Raw genomic sequence first — 26752 nt, forward strand, 5'->3', positions numbered from 1 at the left:
TTTCATCATTAAGTGATCTGTTATAATGGCTGTTATCTAAATAATAGCCAGTAATTCAGTAAATGTACATGTGGATCATGTCTTTATAGATATTGAAAAAAATAATATATTTGACATATTTTGAAATCCTCTCATTTTTCAAATTGTTCCTGATAATTTTTAGAAGTTCTGGCCACCCATGGATTTTGTTTCTTGGTTTTGTTTTTGTTACCTTTGTTAGTCCTTATTGTAAACAGCTAATTAAAACAAACCCGTATTTTAAGGTCTGGTTATGCTATGAAATTTAGTTTAATGATTTTATACAAAAATCAATTTTTGCCCTAATAGGTTTGGCTCAGTGGATGGAGTGTCTGCCTGCGGACTGAAGGGTCCCAGGGTTGATTCCGGTCAAGGTCAAGGGCATGTACCTTGATTGTGGCACATCCCCAGTAGGGGGTGTGCAGGAAGCAGCTGATCGATGTTTCTCTCTCATCAATGTTTCTAGCTCTCTATCCCTCTCTCTTCCTCTCTGTAAAAAATCAATAAAATGTTTGTTTGTTTGTTTAAATCAATTTTCAAACTTTGAAATATGCACACATATTAGTAATCAACTTGGGTTTGTAAAACAAGAATATTTTGTTAGGAAAAGAGATCATGAAAATAATTACTTATATTAGTTAAGAGCTTTTTCTGATTTGATTTTTCTTAATGAATTTATTTGCCTAGGAAAAGTTACTTATTTTTAAAGCTAAGATCAAATGTAAAGTCCGGGTCATTAATTTTCTAAGTGTTTATATATGATGAAGTCCAGTATTTGCAACAGATAAATGTGGAACTGCTCTGGTTGGAGGTCAGTGGGTGGAGTGGAGGAGACGAGCACACGCTTGTCTGCCTTTTCCCAGTTATCTCTGAGGAATCCATAGGCCTATATGGAGAAGAACTGGAAAATTAGTCTACATTATTATTTTTCTTAAAGCAACAACAAAACCAAATAGTCATTATTGAGCTATTTATCATGGAGTTCTAGGTGTCTAATTTATAAGGTTTCTGAATTAGACTTCAGGGCCTATGTTACATTTTATTACAGTCTACAACATAAATGTAGACTGGCAAGAATTAAACTAAAAGCCTGTTTCACAGCTGTTATGCATCTGGGAGTTTGGTTAAAAGGGGCTAGCTTAGCTTTGCCTGAGTTGTGATAAAAAGCAGGGTCTAGAGGCCTTTTAACTCAAGTCCTGTGCTCTGATCAGAGCTCTATTTAATACTGGCCCATAAGTCCACATAATTATAATTTGTAAGAGTCTTTAGGATACCAGTAACTTTTAAATCTCACCATGTGAAAAATTATTATGTCACCTGTGGACTTTAAAAGTAGTTAGCAAACTGGGATAAAGGTGATAATCAAACCAAATATTTCTGAAACTTTCTCTGTCCAAGTTTTCTACGTATGATGTACCAGCTATTCTTTGTAATATATTACTTCTTAATATGCTTTCATGAGGAATGTTAATTCTGATAAACGAATGCTTCATGTCAGAGTTGTTGTACCATTGGGAAACGCAGGTTCCCTTTTTAATGTAACCTTTTTACATTTTGGCTTTCTCCCAGGCTTGCAGATGGGTCAGGGGCTGTGGAGAGTGGCCAGAAACCAGCAGCTACAGCAGGAAGGCTACAGTGAACAAGGCTACCTCAGCAGAGAGCAGACCAGGAGGATGGCTGCCAGCAGCATTTCTAACAGCAGCCATCGTAAACAAGTCCAAGGAGGCATTGATATATATCATCTCTTGAAGGCAAGGAAATCTAAAGAACAGGAAGGATTCATTAATTTGGAAATGTTGCCTCCTGAGCTAAGCTTTACCATCTTGTCCTACCTGAATGCAACCGACCTCTGCTTAGCTTCATGTGTTTGGCAGGACCTCGCTAATGATGAACTTCTGTGGCAAGGGTAAGTTCAACTCAGATATCTCCAAACATAATCACCTTAACTGTTCTTCTTATGCTAGTTATATTTGTATTATGAAATGTTTCTTTCAACCGGAGTTGTTCTTTATTAAAACCTGGAAAATCAAGATAGAGTTATCATCACAGTCAAATTTGATATTAGGAAAAGAAGGGCAGTATAAAAGAAAATGAGTTACAGATACAGAAGAGAGGTTACCAATCAAGATGCATCAGTTTATTTTAAGTCAAAAATTGTCAGTTTATTCTAAAAATACAGGTTGTTAAGTGAGAATTGATAATCCAAAATTAAGTGTTCACACCCCTGGTGTAGTTTGTGCTTCCCTTATAAAGAACAAGTATACTTAAAAATCAATAAATATTCTTCAAATCTTATTGTTTCCATTAGTATGGCTGTGTTTGTTTACTCATATATTTATTTTTGTCAGAGGTGCTTGTTAGCATAAACTTTAACGAATGAATATTTCATCTACTTTTAATTTTTTTCTAACCACCATGTAATCAATGAAGTAGGCAAATATTAGAAAGCAAAGAGATCATCTACCTGCTGAACTGAATGTAGATTATAGAAATTTTAACAGCTATTATACCAGTTTAAATTTAAGCTATAAATCTAAGAATGTTTGGTGGAATAGAATCTACTCTATGGAAGTTACATTAATCCTTAAAAAGTACATATACTAGAGTTGTGAAAATATTTATCAAACATAGGAAAATCATTGGTTTTTCTAGCATTCTTTACCAAAATTTGTTTCATTATTTTTAAAAGGGACTTCATAATGATATAAAACATATCTAAAAACAAGTCTTTATGAGACTTGAATTTCTAAATGAAAATCTAATTGAGAGAATTAATAAATTATCTAAATAGCTCATCTTTAGTCAGAATGTATTACCAACAATGACATTTCTCACACAGGCTTCCAGATGCAACAGAATTACAGTACTAATTATATAGATAATTTCTTAACCTCTAAATAGATATAAATCATCAGTATCATCTTGTCATTCTCTCATTGTCTTATCATAGTGAAGGTACTATGGAAGTGAGTAAAAATTATATTGATTAGTAATGTTTAAAATAAATTATGTTCATTAATTTTAATGATTTGTTATAAGAGGAAATAAAAGTACTTTAAAACTTGATCATTTTATTTATAATCTCTTTTCTACATTTTAGTACTCCCAGCAAACTTATGTTCTTATCTTTGAAAAAAAGTTTATAACTAAGCGCATCTGAATGAACTCAACCAGAAAGTAGTTTTCATTTGTGATTTAAATCTGGATTGTTCATTTTTTAAAGAAATGCTTCCTTTTTTTTTTTACCACATAATTATGCCTATTTTTATGATGCATGAATTTTTTTTCTTAGTGATAAATTGCTTCTGTTTTAAATTAAAGGCTGGCTTAGTTTTTATTTTAACTTTGGATGTGCTGAATACTTACTAATATTGGGAGGTTCTGTAGTTTAGTAATAAATGTCAAAATCTATGGGAATAGATTAAAGAGGCTACTAAAATATTGATAATTTCCTAAGCAAGTTACTAAACTTATTTAAACTATTTTAAAATCATTTATTTTATAAAAATAATGCAAGGATATAATTAACTATTAAGAAGATAGTCTCATATTAAATATTAAATTAGGTATTTTACCCACTATCTTCACAATTTTTGGTGTTATAGGCTGAGATAGTAGCTTTTTCTTGTTTTCCTGTACATTGTGTATGTGTGTGAAAAGAAGGACGTTTGAGCCCAAAATCGATAATGAATATTAGAAAGTGAAACTACTTTAATGTTTATCTCTGCAAGTAGATTTTGTTGTTGATGATGATGATTTTTTAATTGAATTTATTGGGGCAACATTGGTTAATAAAACTATATATGTTACAGTTATATAATTCTAAAATGCATCATCTGTTTGTTGTATACAAGTAGGTGTTTTTGAACACACAAAAATCAGATCATTTTGAGATAGTTATTAAAAAATATATCAAAATGTAATTTCAATATTCTCCATGTCTCTGGAATAATGTGTTTATATTTTATGATCTGTGGTATATAGTCAGAATTTCTGGCAATGTAGTAAGATAAAACCTTAGCTTTCAAATAACCAGTATTTAATGGCTCTGTACAGAGTTGGACACAACTATCCCAATCTGCAGAAATAGTGTGTTGAAATATGAGCTGTTAGGATTTTGGGTTTTAATGAATATTTAAACATTCATTTATCTTTGTGATAGTAAAGAGCCAGTGTTTTGAAGCAGTATCTTAAAAATAGTGATGCTTAATGTCACAGCTTTTGATGTATGTATTGAAATTACAAACAATTTCAGTGTGTAGTTTGCCTGTTATTATATATAGTTAAAAAATGTTGTCCCTCTGCCCAGCAATCTTCCCCCTCCCCCCGCCCCATTCAGTTTTATGTCCCAATACAGCACATATTTTACTTAATCCTGTTTAGCTCTTGGTTAAGATTGCAAGCTCTGGAATAACACTCCTTGGGTTCAGATCCTGTCTCTACACAAATTTGCTGTGCAACCTTGGACAACTTTTTTATTGTGTGTGTTTCTTACCTGTAGCACCAACATCATAGGAATCCTGTAAAGATTAATAAGCAAGTTAATACTGTTACAATGCTTTAAATAGTGCTTGGTATTTAGTAAGCACTTGAGTGTTAGCTATCATTATTATTAGTTTATATTTAGCTTCAGATAGTGCTTAGGAATATTATTGATCTTTGTAACCCACATTTATTATGTGCTGTCAGAATTGCTAAATTGAAGGCATTTGTCTATTATACTCTAGGAAACAAATTTTAAAAGCATAAAATTAAAAATTTTAAACTTTAGAGCTATAAAATCTATTTTTATATCATTTCATGTTACTATTTTATCATGTTTATACACATTTAACTTGGGAAATTAAATATGGTAATGTTTTCTTTTTTATTTTATCTCTTATAGGTTGTGTAAATCCACTTGGGGTCACTGTTCCATATACAATAAGAACCCACCTATAGGATTTTCTTTTAGAAAATTATATATGCAGCTGGATGAAGGCAGCCTCACCTTTAATGCCAATCCAGATGAGGTAAGTGAAGAACTTGAATATTTGTAATAGTTGAACTTTATTACTTTCTTGTTGCAATTTTCCAATGAACTTACAAGTAAAATCACAAGTCACTGCATGTGCCTTTTCAATCACTGCAAAGCCCAGTATTTGACTTATTGCTATTTTTACCTTACCATGTCACGTTCTAATCTCTGCCTGCTCACTTTATATGGCAACTTCCATGACACATGCAGTCCTCTACTGGACCTGATTGAGATATTGGAGCACATAAAATATGTTCATCGAAGTTTATTTGCAACATTTTCTTCTTGCTTTGTTTATAGTTAATAACAATGCTACTACTTTTACCAAAGATAATCATAAAATACATTGTTCTAGTTTTCAATACATCAAAATGTTTTCTTTAAATAATGCCTTTAACAATCTAATTTCATTTGACATAGAAACTGCTTTTAGATTCTGTTATAAAATTGAATAATTTTGTATTCATAACTTAATTTTTTTAAAAGACAATTATACACATACAGGAAAAATGGAGAGTGGGAGAAGCAAGAATAACTGCTTAATAATTAATTAATTAATTTTTTCTTAACATCATACATAGGAATGATCAAAAGACAGTTCTTTCACTGGTTCCCCTCTCCCACCCCCCAATTCTCATTTTAATATGTCCTGGAAAGGTTCACATTTTTAGATAGATGTTTAAATATATACTAGATTTATCTTAGAAATCTAATAGCAATTATAGAGCACTCAGAACTACTAGTTCTAGGTGTATTATTTTTTGTGGAAAAACTTAACTGGCAGTTATTTTAATTTACCTAATTTTTAAAACCCAACTTTTTCTTTTATTTGTTGTAAAGGTATTAAAGGCTATTTAAATCACGCAAATATTTTTTAAATATCTTAACTTTTGCTCTGTTATAATTAGAGAAATGCTTCTCCCATGCAAAATATTTAAATATTAAACAGAAATCCTAATTTTATAAATATGCATATAATGCAAATGATACCATATTTTTAAAGTTAAATTAATTTTTGCTTGTTACATATGATTTCTTTCTTTGTTAATTTTTTTGTACATGAATGAAAAATAAAACTTAACACCACTACAAAGGTTTGCCGATACTTACACATTATAAGTTGTCTTATCCCCACAAATATAACAAAGCCTGGTATAAATATTTAAATTACAATACTTATTCTCTCTTTTCACCACTGTGTAAAGAGTTTTTATTTTTAATGAATGGCAAACTGATACTTTGTATGAAAGTAGGATGATTTATAATAAGTTATTATACAAGTTTGAAACCAGTATTGGTTTTTATAAATTAATCAATTTTAGAAGGCAAATGAGTAGATAAACTATTATAAATTTAGGTTTTGTAACTTGTCATTTTATTGCAATTATTTTCTGATGCTATTATCATAAAATACACTTATTTTACTTTGTTTTTTATCAAATTCAAGTTCTATCTAAATATATAGCAACAGTAAGCATGTCGCCTTTTTGATCTTGCACTATGAATACCTACTCTGTACAAGAGATTTAACTAACCACATTATGTTTTTGAAGAATGGCATGGTTTCAGGACTTCATTATTTTTGTTTATTAGAATTAGGCATTACTTGATGCTAACTAAAACAGTTCATATGATGAACTTTATAGTAAGATATATTTCACATCAGTCTCTTGAGTTAATTGAATGATGAGTACTGGAGAAGAACTGAAGCAGAATAATGTAGTGTTTCACTCTATATACATAAGAATCAGGAAAGGAGGCTATTACAAGCCCCAATCTTAATATGCCCAGTTTCTTAAGGCGTAATGGCTCCTGTCATGACTTATGCTGATGTTGGGTAAAACTGACATCTTCAATTAATATCACTTGCAAATGTTACCTTATAAGAAAATGTAACTTGGTAAGTACTGAGTTGTAGATTTACAAAAGTCAAAAAAGTTGGATGTAGCTATTGATACTGATTGTGGTAAATAGTTATTTCTTGCTGAAGGAGTACCAATTTTTTAAACAAATTATAAAGCCATTCTTTTTATGCAGAGATGAAAATATAGATAGGCCCTTATATACTAGAATGTGATGGATATTTTTAAATATCTAACTTGGAAAAGCTAGATGTCAAAATATAATCCTATCTTTGCAGCTACATGTTAGATTATAGAGTTTTAGTTATACCTCCCCAAAGTGTTTGGAAGTGGGAAGGGGCAGAGAAAAGAGGCAAAATTAAGTCTTATTTTTTTAATCTGACAAAAAGTTTTAAAGTTTTAAGTCAAATGTTTGCTAAGAGAGGGATTGAAGTTATTAATTAAAATAAGATTCTTAGGTCTTCCGAATTACTTATCCATCCTACCTCCCTTTGTTATTGAGAGTTGGCTGTATTTTCTTTTATTATTTTTTTTTCCACTCCCTGGCCTGATTTAAAGATATCCTGGAGCATTCCAGAAGTATTGAACTCCCTGTTCCCAAAGGGGCACGTAGTGCTGCCAAGAGGCATAGAGCTGAACCATTCACAGTGACCTGTGGTCCCAGAATTCTGATTCTGTGCTTTTATGAACATTAGTAACTTAGCAGGTGTTGCCTAATAGCAAAATAGAATTCTGCCTTTACCTGAATGTACTTAGGATATTAATAGGCAAAGAAGGATATTGAAATGCACTTTTAGGTGCAGAGAAATGAGGGGAAGTATTTTAATCACTATATTCCATATTTTCTTTCATTGATCAATATAAATAATCAATGTCAATTTGCTTGTTTTTCCAAGTCAGGCCTTCAGAATTGAAATCACGTAACTGAAAGGGATATCCGAATGGATGTTTTTATGTAGAATTTCTCTATATGAGTCATACATTAGTCATACTTAAAAGACTTCTGCCACGTGTTTTGAGAGCTAAAAATTAGCGCTTTTTGGAGGGTGATTTTTTTTCACCTCCTCACTGGAACACTGTCATCAGATGTGTTATTTTGGCTTAATTTAAGCCTAAGAAGTAAATTAGTTTTGATGATATGTTTAAATGTAAGTGGTGTTTATTGTAAGTACTTGAGATAAGATGTATATAATTGTTCAGTATTGTAAAAAAAAAAAAATAGTCTACTTTTCCATAATTTCTAGTTCTCTACTTAACATTTGATAGCAAGCATCATTAAAATATTATCAAAATAAGAATACTTACAGCCACAGGGAACAAGATTCTCCAAAGGACATCGTTCATGTCACGGATATGGGTAACCAAACTCCACAGCAACTGGGGTGGGGGAGAAGATCTGCACAGTCTGTGGTACGATTTATCTAGCACGCTATTGTTGTATGCATGCCATTGTGATCTCAGCTGTATGTAAAGTCTTGATCTTGTGCATGAGCTTGTGTACTTTGTGGCAGGTGACCACATTCTAATAAAGGAATGTGCTAAAAACCATCTGTTACATTAGGCTGTATTTCCCCTGCATGTACCAGTTCCGTGTGTTGATTTTATCCCACTAGAAATATTGTAATTTTACTTATCATCCAGTCAGCTATATTCTTTGTGCTCCATTTAGTATTGAACATTTTCTTGACCTAGTTATTTTTAAATTTAGTCTGAAAAATTGATAGTGAACATGGTTTTTTAAACTTTATTATAGGTTTATTTTTGTCTAAATATGTTCTTTAAAAGTTTTTAAACATAATATCCTCATTGTGGTCAGCTAAGAGAAGTCTTTATTTTTAACTATATAAGCACTTTTTTTTTTCTGTGTTCATTCAAAAAGACCCACATGCATACAGTTTTATGCATTTTGTTAAATTGATCTGGGGTAGAACCTGTTATGAGAAATATTTTAAATTTGACCTGTGCATGTGTTTTAGATGGAAATGCATAAGATAATTATTTTTAAGATAACATATTCTTTTTGTTGTTGGAACAGCTAAAATATAATTAGGAAATTGTAGGAGTTCTCCACTAAAGGAAGGAAAACAAGCGTTTATACTCAGTTCTTATGAATGATATCTCAGAAATTAAATCTTACTGATTTTTTTCATTATCACTACTGCATAGGATAGCAACAGTGATGAAAAAGACTTTTATTTTTATTGCTAGAGATAGAAAATCTTGATTTGGTATCAGAATTTACAGATAAGCATGTATTCTTTGGCCGTAAGTTAAGGTATACTTTGCACAATGTCTGGTAGCATAAAGAAAGAAATGTAAACTAAACTTCCTAAATTCTTAGCTTATGTTATAAATGGAAATATATTTAGGAATAATTTATCCCCAGTGCTCTTCACTTTGTTGCTCTACTCAGCCTATGTCACATTTTATGATCTGCTACCTACAGTACCCACTTTTCACTGTATGTACCAGCTAGGGCAGTGGTTCTCAACCTTTTTAATGCCGTGACCCTTTAATACAGTTCCTCATGTTGTGGTGACCCCCAACCATAAAATTATTTTCGTTGCTACTTCATAACTGTAATTTTGCTACTGTTAATGAATCATGAGAACCACTAGCAGGGTCGCCTAAGACCATCGGAAAACACAGATATTTACATAATGATTCATTAACAGTAGCAAAAATTACAGTTATGAAGTAGCAACGAAAATAATTTTATGGTTGGGGGTCACCACAACATGAGGAACTGTATTAAAGGGTCGCGGCATTAAAAAGGTTGAGAACCACTGAGCTAGGGTGTTTGGGGCTTGAAGGACCAGAGTACCTAACTAATAATGGCTTAAGCCATATACATTTATTTACTTCATTGACACCCAGAGATGGGTATCCCAGAGTTATTTCGGGACTCTCAGTGTGTTGACTTTTGCCCTTTCTTGGTAACAAGATGGCTACTGCTGCTCAAAATATTTCATTCTCATGTGAAAATACCCTCAGCACAAAGAAGGCAGTCAAAGAACTTCTCAAATTCCTTCTGCTTATTGGCGAAAGGGGGTCTTTTTCAGGAGCCTCCACTGTACTTGTGCTCATTTCTTATGAATACAACTGAATCAAATGTACACCCCTAGAACAACAGAGAACAGAATAGAAAGGATTACATGACTGACTAAACTTAACATGATTTAGTAACTGCGACTGAGATGCTAGAAGCAATGAAAAGAGTGAAATGGCCTTTGGGCAGGCATCCAGGCATCTGCAGCACTATTTTTTACTAGTGAGCCACTTGGAAAATTCGTAATTCTGCTTCCCTTATTTCTGGACTCTGCTGGTTTAGAGGCCTTAATACCCAAAGGGGGAAATATTGCAACAGAGGTACAATTCCAATTGGTTGCTGAAACTACCTTCTGGCCATATTAGGTCCTTCTGCCACTGAGCAAACAAGCCAAAACAAAACCAAACAAACAAAAAGGCTGTGAGGGTAGGTAATGATGCTGTGGTTGAGGTGATGAGGCCTAATTACCACAAGGAATAGTTACTGGCACACTGGGGGGAAAACAAGAGGCAGAAACCAGGAGATATCTTAGAGTTCCTTCTAATACCACTATATCCTATGGTAAAAGTAATTTCTTCTAAAAAATCACAGTAGCCTTATATAGGCAGCAGTGAAATCCCATTATTTAGACCTCTCACTATAAACCAGCCCCAGCCTTAAGCGTCAAATATAGGTTATTCCAAGCTAATTATGTTCATTCTATTCCCCTTAGCTTCCATGACATCCATTTAATCCATTCTGACCTGTGAGATTGAAGAAGATGGTATGGAGAAAGATTTTTTATGTTTTAAAAAGAGACAAAGAGAAGTGTGTGTGTGTGTACACGTATGTACATGCACAATCTGGACATTAGTATATGAGGATGTAATGATAGGAACACCAGCATGAAAGTGTTAACAACATACTGAGAATGGCACATTAGAAAGAAAGAATGGAGGTCCTTGATACTATGTGTGAGCCTCACAACCCTGGAAACATATTAGTTTGCAAATTCTTGTTATGCAAGGCAATAAATTCCTTTACTTTTTTTGAATTTAGATTCCTGTTGTTTGTAGTCAAGCACATCCGAGTACTGCCTAATCATCATCCTCATCACTATTACTGCTATTACCTAAACTTACAGGAGTCTGATATGTAATACCAAACACATTTTTATAAAAATAAGCATTGCTGTTTCTCATTAGCAAATTAATTTTATCCCCAGATTTGCTGATGAGAATTTAACCAGAGCAAAAGGAGCTAGTTGACAGTGAAAAGAGTCTTTCACCAAATATAGCTTCTGCTCTCTAAGAATTGCTTACCCAGAAGAGCCAAAATGCTCAAGATCATTGGCAATGTCCCTTCCCTTGGATTGGCATGAGAGTCAAAGTGAAAAACTGTGCCTCTCAGGCACTAAATATTATCCTCTATCTAGATACATTAATACTTTCAATCTGGTTACAACTAGTCAAGTCATACTAAACTGCAGGCCATTTACTCTTTCAAGGGCAACGTGATGTGTGTATGGGTATATATCTGTCTACTTCTTTTTAATCTAACTTGTATGTGTTGATTTTATGGTTAAGAAGGCAACTTTATCCTATGTCTATTTAGTATAAAGATTTATTTCATTCTTTATTTAACTTTATTCTACGCTCTGCCCTGACCATGATATATCATGGCCACCCTCTCTCGCCCTCTCTCGTCTCTAAGAGTCATTCTAGCATGTGGTTTAGGATCAGTTCACTGAAGGATGTTTGTAGACTCATCTTTTTAGAAGCTTAAATGGGAATCAGATTTTCCAGGCTGTTTTATAGCCGTATTCTAATTGAAAAAGAGATTTAAGCCTATAGTTCTCCATAGTTTATTCTTCAGTTGAACCACTTGATGAATTTTTCTTTTGTTTTTTTCAGTATGCTTTGGGAGATACTAACTTCTTACCTCATTTAGTGTGGACTGTGTGGGGTAAAAGTAAACTGACATTAGGAGACAATATATTAATCCACGACTTTGAACTACAGGAGAGAATCAAATTAGAATATTTTAACACCACAGGACCTATATTACAAATTTTAAAGTGTGAAGTGCTAAAATGAGCAATATTTTTTACTTTGTTTGAATTTTGTTACCAATTTAGATAGATATACCTAGACATTTGCAATATTGTATTAATATTTTAAGTACATCTTATATAAATAAAAATGTAAATGTTCGTTTGTTCAAAATCATAATCTCCAAAAGTTCTTCACCGATTGCTTTGAAATTTTGACACAGTGTTGCATTCGAATACGCACATGTTTTTATATACCTTATACCTACTATTATATAGATGTCACACCTGTGACAGGTAAAAACATGCTTTTTTGAAAAACAGCGCCATCTATTGGACGTAAAAGCAACACACGCTATACTAAATATTTTATGATTCCATTGCAATGTTGATAATGATTGAAGATTTGTGCTTAGAAATCGTGAACAAAGTTCTCAATCAATTGGGAATGCCATCACCAAATCGATCTGCTGCTGCTTCATTCGATGTAGAATTGCGTCGTGAACAAAATTACAACACGGGTGATCTTTTGTCGTATGTGCAATCAAATATTCCTAAGCTAACGCTTGAGAAAAATGGAATTTACGATCAAATAATGCAAACTGTCAATAACGGGGTTGGAGAAATCTTCTTCTTAGATGTGCCAGGAGGAACTGGTAAAACGTTCCTAATTAGATTGATTCTGGCAGCAATTCGATCCCAAAATGACATAGCCTTAGCTCTTGCGTCATCCGGAATAGCTGCGACATTGCTACCAGCTGGAAGAACTGCTCATTCCACTTTAAAATTGCCATTGAACATGCAATTCATTGAAACTCCCACGTACATTTCCAAAGCATCCGTCATGGCAAAAGTATTGCAGAAATGCAATATTATTGTTTGGGATGAATGCACAATGGTGCACAAAAAATCGCTCTAGGCTCTTGATCGATTATTGCAAGATTTGCGTGGAAACATCAGACCATTTGGGAACGCATTAATATTGCTTGCAGGAGATTCAGGCAAACATTACCTGTAATTCCTCGATCGACACCAGCGGACGAAATAAATGCTTGCCTGAAATACTCTACTTTGTGGCAACATGTAAAGATGTTAAAATTAACTACAAATATGCGTGTCCAGCTGCAAAATGATCGATCAGCTGAGATATTCTCACATCATTTGCTGGAAATTGGGAATGGAAAGGTGCCGGTTGATCTGACCTCAGGACGAATTTCATTGCCTCATAACTTCTGCAGTTTAGTGACATCAAAAGAAGAATTGGTTGAAAAAGTATTTCCCAATATTCAAACCAATTATAAGAATCACGATTGGCTGAATGAATGAGCTATTCTTGCGGCCAAGAACAAAGACGTCTACAAACTTAACAATATTATTCAGTCTAACATTCAAAGCGAGGCAGTCACATACAAGTCCGTCGACACTGTTGTGGAAGTAGATGAAGTGGTTAATTATCCAACAGAATTTTTGAATTCATTCGATCTGCCAGGGATGCCACCGCACGTACTGCAATTGAAAATTGGCGTGCCAATTATCATGTTGTGAAATATCAACCAGCCAAAGCTTTGCAACGGCACGCGGCTTGCAGTAAAAAAATTAATGAGCAACGTCGTAGAAGCAACAATCTTGACAGGACCTTTCAAAGGTGAAGATGTCCTCATTTCTCGCATTCCTATGATTCCAATGGATATGCCATTTCAATTTAAGAGATTGCAATTCCCAATTCGATTGGCGTTTGCAATCACCATCAACAAAGCTCAGGGCCAATGTTTAGAATTGTGCAGTTTAGATCTAGACACGGATTGCTTCTCACATGGACAATTATATTTTGCCTGTTCTAGAGTCGGCAAACCAGGCAATCTCTATATCTGCACAGACAATGGAACAACAAAAAATACTGTATACCCACAAGCATTGTGAAATTAAACATATTAGAAACATGCACTTTCTCTTTTCTTTCTTTTCTATTTAACCAGACTGAGCCACAGCAATGCATGGCTGGGTACAGCTAGTTTCAAATAAAAATTTATTTGTCTTTTATTTCCTTTCATACCCTATCTGACCACCGTGAGACCTCTGAAATGTTCTTTATTATCTCATGTGACCACTGTTTTAATGAAACTTGACATCAAAATATCTCATTGACATCAGTTTCTAGATTTTTGTTCTCAGCTTTAGTGTCCAAGGTAGTTGTCTCTCCTATGACTTCCTGAATCTGGCAATTGCCACTACCAATATCACAGATGTCACAAAAATATAAGTGTTTTAAAAAAAAGAAAATTATTTTCTCAATTCTTGGATGTCACCAATTATACAGCATCCTTCAGTTTAATTGTAGCTTTTGAAATATGGGGGTTTGAAGGAAACACTACATTAAATGTGACTTTTTAGTTCGCTAATTGTAGTGTACACCTATACATAAGATATATGATTTTCCTATATGTTATTATAATGTTTAGAGATTCCTTCCGAGTAATCAAAGTTTTAGATCCTCGTGAACCAATTTTGGCCATTAGCAGTTAACTGTATTGTCAAAATGACATATTGGTTTTTATTATTTGGACTGGTGATTCAGAACTTTGAGAGTTTATAATTTCATAGCATACTGGAGTTTTGGTATAATTTATATGTTTTTGTTGTTGTTAATTGTTTTTCTTTTTTTCCCCTTAGTTGAATGAGATAGTCCTTAAATTTACAGCTTTTCTTAAAAGTCACCTGGAATCTTTTACAGATATACTCATGTTCATTCAACAAATATTTATTAAGTATCTCTCCACTTACTAGTTATATGACTTGCACCTGGGGCAAATTATTTAAACTCTGTGCTTCAGTTTCACCATCTGTAAAATGGGGAAACAATAGTTCCTATATCATTATGGTGTTCTGAAGATTAAATGAAGTAATGTATGTTTAGTGCTACTAAGAGCTTAGTACTTCTGAGTGCTCACCAGAATGTAGCTTTAAATTTATACTACAGGTCCAACTACAACTTACACTACCAAGAGGCAGGCACAGCTCAAGGCTGTGGGTTTTTTCCTCTTTTGGAGCTTTTTTATCTAGTAGATAAATATTGACACCTGATGCTGGTCCTTGAAGTATGCATTGGTCACAGCAACATCTCCTAGCTTTCGATGGTGATACTCTTTGCCTTTCTTTTCATTTCCTGACATCTGATAAGCAGTTTTTTGCAAATATTACATAGTAACTGTTTGTTTCAGTGGTGCTACTTAGTTTAGTCTCTTTGAGGACATTTTAAGCAGTAATTGGGCATCCAAAATTATGTTCAAAGTAAACATGTGTCTTGGATGGACAGATACTTTAATTACATGAATAAGTACATACATTTGCTGGCAGTGAACTACCACTTAAATCCCAACTTGCTTCCATTCTTTTCTACTATTAATATTTGTTGTTTTTTAATGCTATTTTGAAATTGTTTAAGAGCTGTTAAAATATTTCTATGAATGTACATCTTAGAATGTGGGTAATATGATAAAATTGTAGAGTTAGTCATTTAAATCAATACACATGCACATTGCAAATGCAATTTTTAAATTTGTTAACATTGGTGTTCAATTGTGTCATTTTCTCATTAGTTTGAATTGTTATTAATCATGCCTTCACCTAATAGAGTTTTATCTCGAGTTTTATAAAAATGTTTTCTTTTGCTAATTTTCAGACATATTAGAGATAAAAGGGACATTTTCAAGAAGCTTATCTCAACTACCAACAACTTTGTCAATATAATGATTGCTATATTTGTTAGTAGTAATTTATCAATTAGGAAGTAATTTCATACTTATCATCTTATTGCTCTATCCCAGTCATGGGTGTGACTCTTTTGAAGACTATTAGAACTCACACATGTGGCTCTTTTTCTGTTTGAGGCTACTAGGACTAATTAATATGGACTTTTTTGTTGTTATCTAAAACCTTAGATACTGAGGTTCATGTTATTATGTCTAATACCATTGCTTTCTCTCTGTGAAACAGAATTAGAAAGATCGATCCACCTTTCTTCCATCTTCCCTGGACTCCCTTAGAGGGGATTTCCCATTTTTCTTTTAATTTTCTTTGAACTATTCCTCCTTAATATGAGATTTCCTAATAACTTCTTCTGGCTACAAATAATTTAGGGTGTATGTGTGACTATTCTAGGCAATTCCTGAGCATTGTGCATTTTAATGTACTGAAAAGTCATTCATAAGTTGTTCTTGGAAGATGAAATCCTTGTCATTTCAATCAAGTACATAAATAAACTGATTTCATTCCATATTCCGTACTGAAAACTGAACAGTATGACCTTCCTTATCCTCCAGATAAAATGTGAAGTTCTGACCAATTTCAGGAATTGGCTACAGGATATTGGCACTCTCTTTTCTCTCCACACTGTCACTTCTCTATTAAGATTGGGGGAGTATGGACAGTGTGTGCTCTCTCTTCTTCCTAGGGAAGAGACAAAACTTAATCTGCAGCTCAGATTTCAAACTAACATCAAAATTATCTTTACATTTATTTTCCAATTTCCAGTGCCTCCTTTCCTTTGAGTTATAAATCACACAGAGCCTTGTGGTGAGTAGCCTAATTATGGGTACCTCAGTAAGAGGAAAACATTACTCTTATAAAGCAATCTTTCTACATAAGACCACTTTAAAAACTTGGGCATAGTTTTTTCTGTTACCTTTGAATCTAGTGACTGGATTGAGAATAGCAATCATTACATGTAGGAGAAGGTTGGATTACCATGAGTAAAAGCATTGTGTGACATTTCTAAAGTATGTACTAAGGTCAGTGTTACACATAGGAGATGTCATGGAAACTTACAGAAGGGAGAAAACAAGGCAAAAATTAGTGGGTAGAATGAACTGGAATGACAGGACAAAAAACAGATAACTAGTCTTAAACTTGCCCATATTGTAATCTTCTGCATTTATTTTACTTCAACTCTAAAGCAAGATGTTGATATTTATTTGCAGACTACATATCCCTAGGTTTGTGGTCGGCAAACTGCGGCTCGCGAGCCACATGCGGCTCTTTGGCCCCTTGAGTGTGGCTCTTCCACAAAATACCACGGCCTGGGCAAGTCTATTTTGAAGAAGTGGTGTTAGAAGAAGTTTAAGTTTAAAAAATTTGGCTCTCAAAATAAATTTCAATCGCTGTACTGTTGATATTTGGCTCTGTTGACTAATGAGTTTGCCAACCACTGCCCTAGGTGAATTTTACCTATGCAAATTCTGTGTGTGGGTTTTCCCCCCTTAACGATAGAACGTGTTATATGATTAAATAGGGAAAATGAGAACTGCTGGACCGAATAAAAATTAATAGATTTAACATTTTTCTTAGTAATTCTGAAAGCACTATGAAAAAGAAGAAATGGTATTAGAAGTCATCTTAATTATTGATGCTGTTATTTTCAAACAAGACAATGGGAATACTATTTGACCAATAGAGGGCTGTCCTCTGATGTGCTAATTATTTTTTAGAAGTAATTAAGAAAATAAAAGTTTTCATAACATATATTGTATCTCCTAATTTTCATATCATTGCGTTTGATGTGAAAATACTGCATTTCAATATTTTTATTTCACCATGGTTAAAATGTATACTTGAATATTAATATATTAGTGTCATATTGAAAAAAAAACATTAGAAATCTAGATTGAACTGTTTTTATTTTATAAATATTGTTAAAATTTTAGGATTGTTATTTTTAGTCTTCAGGTTTTTTTTAAAGAAAATTAAATACACTGTCCAGTTTGCTTTTTTTTTATTATGTAATGCTCTAAGTACAGGTTTATTGCCTAAAATGTAGTAGCCAAGGTACTGGTTTTTCACATTGTATACAATGGCAGATTTGAACAAAACTAGCTAAATCTAATTGTATATCCTAAGCTGTCTTTTAGGAAAATAAATTAAGGGTACTCCCTGGTATGCTACAGTGTTATTTTATTAATGGTTTCCTTTATTGACCAACTGTTACACAGTGTTTCTGCCAAGTGCTTGTGCCGATAGCCAGTATTTTGAATTCCAACAGTACTTTTTTTAAATTAAGATTTTTATTTTTAAGAGTAGTTATAAGTTTACAACAAAAGCCAGTACTTTCCTATTTGGCTTTGCATGCCTAGTTTTTTAGAATTCTCTCTGTTCCTAAATATATATTTTTAGTTCTAAACATATATATGGTAGATTTTGATTGTGAAGCACAACTGTGGATATAGTCATTTGATTTTTTTAATTGGCTTTTTTAAAAGGTGAGAGAACATAAGAGTATTTATGTAATAGAAGAAAAAAAAGTAGCTATATCTTAAAACATGAATTATTATATGGAGAGCCATTCTCACAGTAAGAAGAAAATGGAGAGATGCACTATGTAGGTGACTAGCTCCAACACATCTTTTCTTCATTCTAAATTACTTCTTAATATTGGTTTTAGTGACTTGTTTATGTTTTCTTGAATTATTTGGTTTTTGCCACCTAACAAATGACTTCAAAACAGCTCACCACCCTAATTTTATTGTGTAAGTCTTGGTGCTACATTTGCATAACAAATTTTAGTGGAATACTATACTCTCTCTGCATCTAAGCTTTCTACTTGGACTTGAGAGTCCCCATTACTTTTTAGAAAGAGATCTTGAAAGTCACTACTTTATTTTCTCTCAGTCACCAAATCCATGCCCTCTTTCCCATTTTTGTCTCCTTGGGCTATCTAAAAGGCAAAAGAGCCGAAACCGGTTTGGCTCAGTGGATAGAGCGTCGGCCTGCGGACTGAAGGGTCCCAGGTTCGGTTCCGGTCAGGGGCATGTACCTTGGTTGCGGGCACATCCCCAGTAGGGGTTGTGCAAGAGGCAGCTGATCGATGTCTCTCTACCATCGATGTTTCTAACTCTCTATCCCTCTCTCTTCCTCTCTGTAAAAAATCAATAAAATATATTTTTAAAAATAAATAAAATAAAATAAAAGGCAAAAGAAACTAGCCATGTTCTATGCTAGGCACTTTCATATTCTCACAATAGCCTTTTAATTTTTATTGATTAGGAAACCGAGGCTCCTGGGTAAACTATTTATCCACACTAATGAGTAAGATGCAAATTGACCATACCTTCACTATGCCCACCAGCCAATCAGGAGTGAGTATGCAAATTAACCCAACGAAGATGGCAGGTTAGTTTGCATACACAGGTGCCGAGTGACCCGGGGTGGGGCAGGACCCTTGTGTCGTCACCATGGCGACAACGGAGGCATTCCGCCTCGCCCCTGGCCGCTCCGGGCCTCTGGGCAGCATGGGAAGGCAGAAAGGCGGCTCTAGCTGGAGCAAAAGTGTTGCCGGCAGCCAGGGGAAAGAAGGCCCATTCTTGCACGAATCTTCGTGCATCGGGCCTCTAGTGTTAACATAATCATTAAGTGGAAGAGCCAAAATTTGTTCCCTCTTCTGAATACTATGGTCCTTTAACTATACTATGTCATTGCATTATATACTTTTCATTTCCAAGACCCTTACCCTCTGTGGCATTATTCTATCCCTGCTCTCTTCATTACCTGTTCTCTTACTGAGTTTTCTTATTGAAGATCCTTAGTCTGTACCTTCAACTCTCATTTTTATTCTTTGTATCTTATTAAATTGCCAACTGCCTACTGTACCTTTCTAGTTGTATCTGTCAATATTTCTAAGACCAAACATCACTGTTTCCGTAAACTCAATGCCCTCTAAAACCTATGGGATTTTTGCTATCAGTTATTTTTTTCTGTCAGTCATTTCTCTCTGCAACTAAGCCAGAAACATCAGTTATCTTTGTCTTTAACATTCGCTTATCCTCTGGATTGGAAGAATATGAGTTTCTTTTTCATGTTTTTTAAAAGATTTCCTTTGCATTTCTATTGTTTTTGCACATGTTCAAGCCTGGACAAGTTAGGTTAGATATTAAAGTCTCAAAACATGTAATCCATAAAAAAGGAAATGACCAGCAGTGTACTTTTATAATACATACTTGAGGTAGATACCAATGTTAATTTATAACTAAGGAGCATCAAATGATATTAAAATGGTATTTATCATGTAATTAGAGATTTATGTACTATTTAATGAATCATATTAGTGTTTTTTATATTTTATGTAAATTTTTAAAGTAGATTAGAATTAGTTTTATATGTCTTAAATATTGATTTATAAGTAGGTATGAATAAATAACCTATTATATAATATTTAATTGACACTTCATCTTTGAATCACTTGGGTTAAAATTAAGAATTTCTGATATATTGTTATTCTTTTAAATGTAGGAATTTTATTTAAAATGCTCACAATTTTTGCTGGGTGGATCAATTAAATATACAGTCAACTCTCTATTATTCAAACTAATGGAGGAAAGGATGGAACAAGCATTACTGTTTCTCTAGTCCTGCCCCCTCAGACAATTTCTGAAAGCCTCATTTCAAACAAATTATTCAAATTATTTGGCTTTCCATCTTGATCATGTGACATTCTCTAGCCTTGTATCTAGGATGCAGTCTGAAATACAGCTTACCATCGAGTTGACAAAGTTTCATGATATCACATTGTTTTTTATATACATTTTTTAAATCAGTGCTTTAAGATTGTTTTTATACTATTAAAATACTCATTAGGGTGTTATCTGATGCCTCATACAATTAGTTTTATATAAAAACCTTATCTTTGAATTATAATTTATAGATAATTATAACCTTTCAAAAGCATTACCTCATGGTACCAAGTTACAAAAATTTTTATGAGAGGGTTTTAAGAGTCTTTTATAAAAATCTTACAACTTTTGATTTCTTAATGTGTCTAATATTGCTGAGTAATATGTGTTTATAAAGGAAAGAAATGCTGAAGGAATTTATGTGTGAAAACAATATGTTGGGTGTATATACTATGTCATTTTCTCTGTCAATTAACAACACATAATGTGCTATTATCCAGACATAAGCATTCGTGGTAATGCAAGTATCTGAATAACTGTGAGTTGAAATAAACACACCTGCCTTTTATTTCAATAATTGCACATTCAAATCCACATAAGGCAATTATTTGAATGTGACTTCCATATACATGAGAGAACATTGATTGGTTTTACCATTTGATTTTATGTTGATGTTTTGTCATTGTTTTAAACCTAAAGTAGGTACAAAATTATGGGTAATGCTTCTCTGGAAAACTTTGCATGCAGAGAAAAGGAAATTCAAAGATAAATCCTATGAAAACATAAATTGCTTTGTTTTATGTTTTGCATCAGTGTGTATTGGAGCTAAATTCTTGAAGAATATAGCAATGCTTAAAGCCAAAGTGAACAACCCATAAACTGCCCGGGAATTGTGCCCACTTTGCTTTAAGTTAAATAATTTAATTATTTTTCTTTCCAGAATCAAGTTGTTAGTCTTTCATTTGGAGAATCTTCTCAAGAACCTATTTCCTTGAAAAGTGTATTAGAACATGTATCTAAGTTTCAAGAAATCGTTGTTTTTTTTACTAGACAGCAAAAGTGTTTGTGATAAGGCTTTTTTTGAAGTCTATATAGTAGTTTTTCCCTCCCCTCTTCAACACCCTCCTCTAATTTAGGCTGTATTTCTATATAGTTAGTTTTAACTGACATGAGCCAGAAAATTTAATTAGGATTTCTTTAGGAGTCTTAACTTTGAATTTCCTACTTTTCATTGCATGTAAACTGTCAGCCACAAGTAATAGTTTCAGTTCAAGTTCTAGCTTGTATTTTGCATGTTAAAGCTATACAAAGTCTATTAATGCTAGAAGGAATTTATAGCTATTGTTCTGCTATTGTCTAATTGTTAAATTTATAAATAAAGACTGATTTTATTTATGAGATTTGTATTTCTGCCTTAGGGAGTGAACTACTTTATGTCCAAGGGTATCCTAGATGATTCACCAAAGGAAATAGCAAAGTTTATCTTCTGTACAAGAACACTAAATTGGAAAAAGCTGAGAATCTATCTTGATGAAAGGTAAAAAAAATAATAATAAAGTTTTCATCAGAAATGAGTTCAGTAATATTTTTTATGAGTTGTTTTACTTTAAAAACTATACGACAAGCCTGGCCAACATGGCTTAGTGATTTAAGCATTGACCTATGAATCAGGAGGTCACGATTCAATTCCCGGGTCAAGGTACATGCCAAGGTTGTGGGCTCGATCCCCAGTGTGGGGTGTGCAGGAGGCAGCCCATCAATGATTCTCATCATTGATGTTTCTTATCTTTCTCCCTCTTCCTTACTCTCTGAAATCAATAAAAATATTTAAAAATAATAGAGTAAAGATAGGGAAAAGATTTTTATAATTTACAAGTCATTTGTGAGCTTTAACTTGCCTATAAAGAAAGCAAAAAAAAAAAAAATCCCACTCATACATGCAAAATGGTAGCCCATCATCTTTGTAATAGTAAACCAAAACCAAGTATTTTTGAATTGCTGTAGTTCTTTTTTATTTTTTTAATAACTAGCCATAAAACCTAAGTGTTTAGGTAACTAAAAGTTCTGAATTCTAAAATTGCCAATATAAAAATCAAATAGACATTGTAATCATAAACTCACAAATCCTAGTGATGGAAATATATGTATGTTTTCAGATCAATACTGCACAGAAGTGTCATGGACAACTTGAAAATCCTGAAAATGTGTCATTTAACAGTATGTTACACACAGATAGAAATGATGCTGAATAGCTGGTCGACTTGATAGTCATTAATTTGTGCTCTAAATCAGCGGTCGCCAACTGGTGGTCCGTGGACCACTTGTGGTCCGTGAGGTCTGAAAGGTTGTCGACCGCAGGTTTAAGGAAACCTTTGGAGCAGTGGTCGTCAACCACTGGTGGTCCGGGAGGTCCGAAAGGTTGGCGACCGCTGCTCTAAATTATGGTTATCAGTGGACGTAAAAAATACTGAGATGAGCCCTGACCAATTTGGCTCAGTGGATAGAGGGTCAGCCTGCAGACTAAAGGGTCCCAGGTTCGATTCCAGTCTTGGTTGTGGGCACATCCGCAGTAGGGGGTGTGCAGGAGGCAGCTGATTGATGATTCTCTCTCATCGATGTTTCTAACTATCCCTCTCCCTTCCTCTCTGTAAAAAATCAATAAAAATAAAGTAAGAAAAAGAACTTATGCTATTTGAAAAAAAAATACTGGGTTGACATTTAATGTAATATCACTGCACTACCATTTTTTAAATTAAAGGTCTCATACTAATCTAATGAATGGTTCAAAATGTATTTACCTTTTTATTGTAATTTTCAGAGTTTTTTATTTCTCAGGATTTTTTAACAGCAATTTGCATTCATCATATTCTAGAAACTTTGCAAGAAAGTAGGGTTATGCAGTTGATTAAAATATAATCTCTGTCTTTGAAGAGTTTATAGTCCAGCATAAAAGTACTGGTCATTGAAAGAAATATCTTACATAAAGCAAGTGTCATTAACTCTTTTCAACTTTAAATGCTAGGAACCTATGGATCAGCAGCTTTTCTCTAAAGAACCTGATCTTTTTGTAAATATTTTAGGTTTGACAAACCATATGATCTCTGTCACAGCTACTTATAACTCCACCATTGTGTCAAGAAAGTAGATATAAAAAGTACACAAACAAATGAGTGTAGCTGTGTTCTAATAAAACTTTATTTATAAAACCAGGCAGTGGCCATATTTGCCTATCCCTGCCATAAGCAACTGGTAGATATTAAAGATTATCTATACTAATAAAAGATAATATGCTAATTAGACTGGGACACCTTCCGGACGTCCTTCCAGACAAAGCCATAGTGGCGGGGCTGAGGCAGAGGCGGTTAGGGGCGATCAGGCCAGGAGGGGAGGGCAGTTAAGGGTGAGCAGGCCGGCAGTTGGGAGCGATCAGGCTGGCAGGGTGGGCTAGGTGGGGGCAAGCAGGCTGGCAGGGGGGCCAGTTGGGAGCGAGAAGGCCAGCGGAGGGGGGGGGGGAGCAGTTGGGGGCGAGAAGGCCAGCGGGGGCAGTTGGGGGCGAACAGGCCAGCAGGCAGGTGAGCGGTTAGGAGCCAGTGGTCCTGGATTGCGAGAGGGATGTCCGACTGCTGGTTTAGGCCCGCTCTCTGATCGGGCCTAAACCAGCAGTCGGACATCCCTGAGTGGTCCCAGATTGGAGAGGGTGCAGGCCGGGCTGAGGAACACCCCCCCCATGCATGAATTTCATGTACCAGGCCACTAGTGATCATATAATCATGGTTTAGTTGAGTAAGGATTGAAGCATTTTTTGTCTATTTATTAGAATAGTATTGATAAAAAATCTATATATGTGTGTATATATATAAAAGCCTAAGCGACCATTACAACTGAACAACCGGAACGACTGGTCAACCAGTCACTATGACGCGCACTGACCACCAGGGGGCAGACACTCAATGCAGGAGCTGCCCCCTGGTGGTCAGTGCGCTCCCACAGCCAACCTTCCACGGCCCCTTCCCCCCCACCCCCCCAGCCAGCCAACCTCCCGCGGCTCCTCCCCCTGTCTGACTAACCTCCCATGGTCCCTCCCCCTGGCCAGCTAGCCCCCCTGATAGGCCCTGATTGGGGGGCCAGCCGGCCAACCTCCCAGGGTCCCTCCCCCCGGCTTGCTGGACCCCCAGTAGGCCTCGATCACCGGCCAGGCCGAGGGACCCCATCCGTGCATGAATTCGTGCACCAGGCCTCTAGTAATTATATATATACACACATACACTGAGTGGCCAGATTATTATGATCTCTGAACGCATAATAATCTGGCCACTCAGTGTATGTATGTGTGTGTGTGTGTGTGTGTGTGTGTGTGTGTATATATATATATATATATATATATATATTAGAGGCCTGGTGCAAGAATTCGTGCATGGGTGGGGTCCTGCCAGCCTGGCCAGGGGGATGGGACATTGGCTGTTGGCCAGCCTGCCTGGTCGTCGAGCTCCTGGTCGAGGGGACAATTTGCATATTAGCTTCTTATTATATAGGATATATACTGAGTGGCCAGATTATTATGCATTCAGAGATCATAATAATCTGGCCACTCAGTGTATATATATTTATATAATTGTAAGTGCCCTAAATGTATATCATTAGAATTGTTACATTCATAAGATGGGATACTGTGAAGCCATTAAAAAGGAGAGTTAGATTTATGTATAAAGACAGAGCCCTGGCTAGGTAGATCAGTTGGTTAGAACATTGTCCCGATACACCAAGGTTGTGAGTTTGATCCTGGTCAGGGTACATACAATAATCAACCAGTGAATGCATAAATAAATGGAGCAACAACTCAATGTTTCTCTCTCTCTCTCTCTCTCTCTCTCTCTCTCTCTCTCTCTCTCCTTTCTCTCTAAAAGCAACAAATAAAATTTTAAGACAGAAAGCTGTTCACAATATACTATGTAAAATAAGCAAAATAAAATTCTAGAACAATAGATAGTATATGTAGACATTTAAAAAAGTGTGCATAAACAGTTGTTAGCTCCGGTGATGTAGATTGATATGGAAGGTGAATACTCCTTATTTTCATAATTAAAAATTAAAGAATTATGTTGCTCATTTGGACTTAGCCAAGAAGACACTTGAAAAGTAACTGTCCTTTATAATATTGAAAATTTTAGTTTTTCATTTTATAATTAGAAATACTAGTTTTACCTTGTTTTGTTATTCTATTTACATGTAAATATATTTACATATATTTATATGTAAATAAATATATTTTTAAATTCTTAATATATTTTTAATTCCTTAAATAATTGCAGTTTTTTTAATTTTAAGAATTATATATACTTTATAGGATTAGCTGATCTGGTACTCAATAAATAAAGTATTTTTATTAAAAAATTATGATTAATAGAGAAAAGTTTACTAAAGCTCTGTCTTTTTCTTTTAGGAGAGATGTCTTGGATGACCTTGTAACACTGCATAATTTTAGAAATCAATTCTTGCCCAATGCACTGAGAGAATTTTTTCGTCACATCCATGCCCCTGAAGAGCGTGGGGAATATCTTGAAACTCTTATAACAAAGTTCTCACATAGATTCTGTGCTTGTAACCCTGATTTAATGAGAGAACTTGGCCTTAGTCCTGGTAAGAATATATATAGTGAATTCCTTCTCCCACTCCCTCTTTCAGGTAAAAACTGTAGTTTATGCGACATTTTTCTCACTATAGGGAAAAATTACAAATACTTATTTTACTGATTATAGCAGTGACTACTTTAGTTTGCCATAGCTATCATTTACATATAGTTAATATGCTGTCTTAAGAGGAAAGTTACACTTAGCTATTATTCTTGTTTAATTGGTATTTTTACTAGTCTAATTAAAACCTTGAGAAATTATTTGTAACACTTTTAATAATTTACATATTACATAGGTAAAACCTAGGATTTTTCTAATAAAATGTTTTTCATACAACTAGTGTTCATTATTTTTGTGTGTGCATAATATAGCCTGAATCACTTACATATTTTTTCATGCGATATAGCTTTACTTATCTCTTCATATCAAAAGTTTTATTGTGCTTACCTTACTAAGAAGAGATCACAAAATACCTGTCATATGAAATTTTTGAACATTCTCTTATAAGACATAATATTTAATTAGCTTTGTTAAGACTGCAGGATTCTGAAATATAAACACCACAGTAGTAGCAAGTAGTAGTAGCAAGTATCATGAACTTTGTTACTTACTATTTTAATAGTAAACATCAACTATTGCCCTAAGTGTGTGTGTGTGTGTATATATATATATATATAAAGAAGAAAAGTTTTTTGTTGCATGGTGCTCA

The 26752-nt window shown here is 34.2% G+C and overlaps 1 protein-coding gene across 3 annotated transcripts in view; it reads left to right on the forward strand.

Annotated features, from left to right (window-relative positions):
• Window positions 1–26752, forward strand: part of FBXO8 (F-box protein 8) — a 43902-nt gene that overhangs the window by 13634 nt on the left and 3516 nt on the right. For all 3 annotated transcript variants that reach the window (XM_079772945.1, XM_079772947.1, XM_079772946.1), the window contains 4 exons: window positions 1588–1924; window positions 4904–5030; window positions 21832–21950; window positions 25854–26050. In XM_079772945.1, the coding sequence (XP_079629071.1) occupies window positions 1596–1924; window positions 4904–5030; window positions 21832–21950; window positions 25854–26050 (772 nt within the window). In that variant the 5' untranslated portion in view covers window positions 1588–1595. The remainder of the gene's footprint in view (window positions 1–1587; window positions 1925–4903; window positions 5031–21831; window positions 21951–25853; window positions 26051–26752) is intronic.

Source organism: Cnephaeus nilssonii (assembly GCF_951640355.1).
Source record: "Cnephaeus nilssonii genome assembly, chromosome: 5".
Classification (NCBI taxonomy): Eukaryota; Metazoa; Chordata; class Mammalia; order Chiroptera; family Vespertilionidae; genus Cnephaeus; species Cnephaeus nilssonii.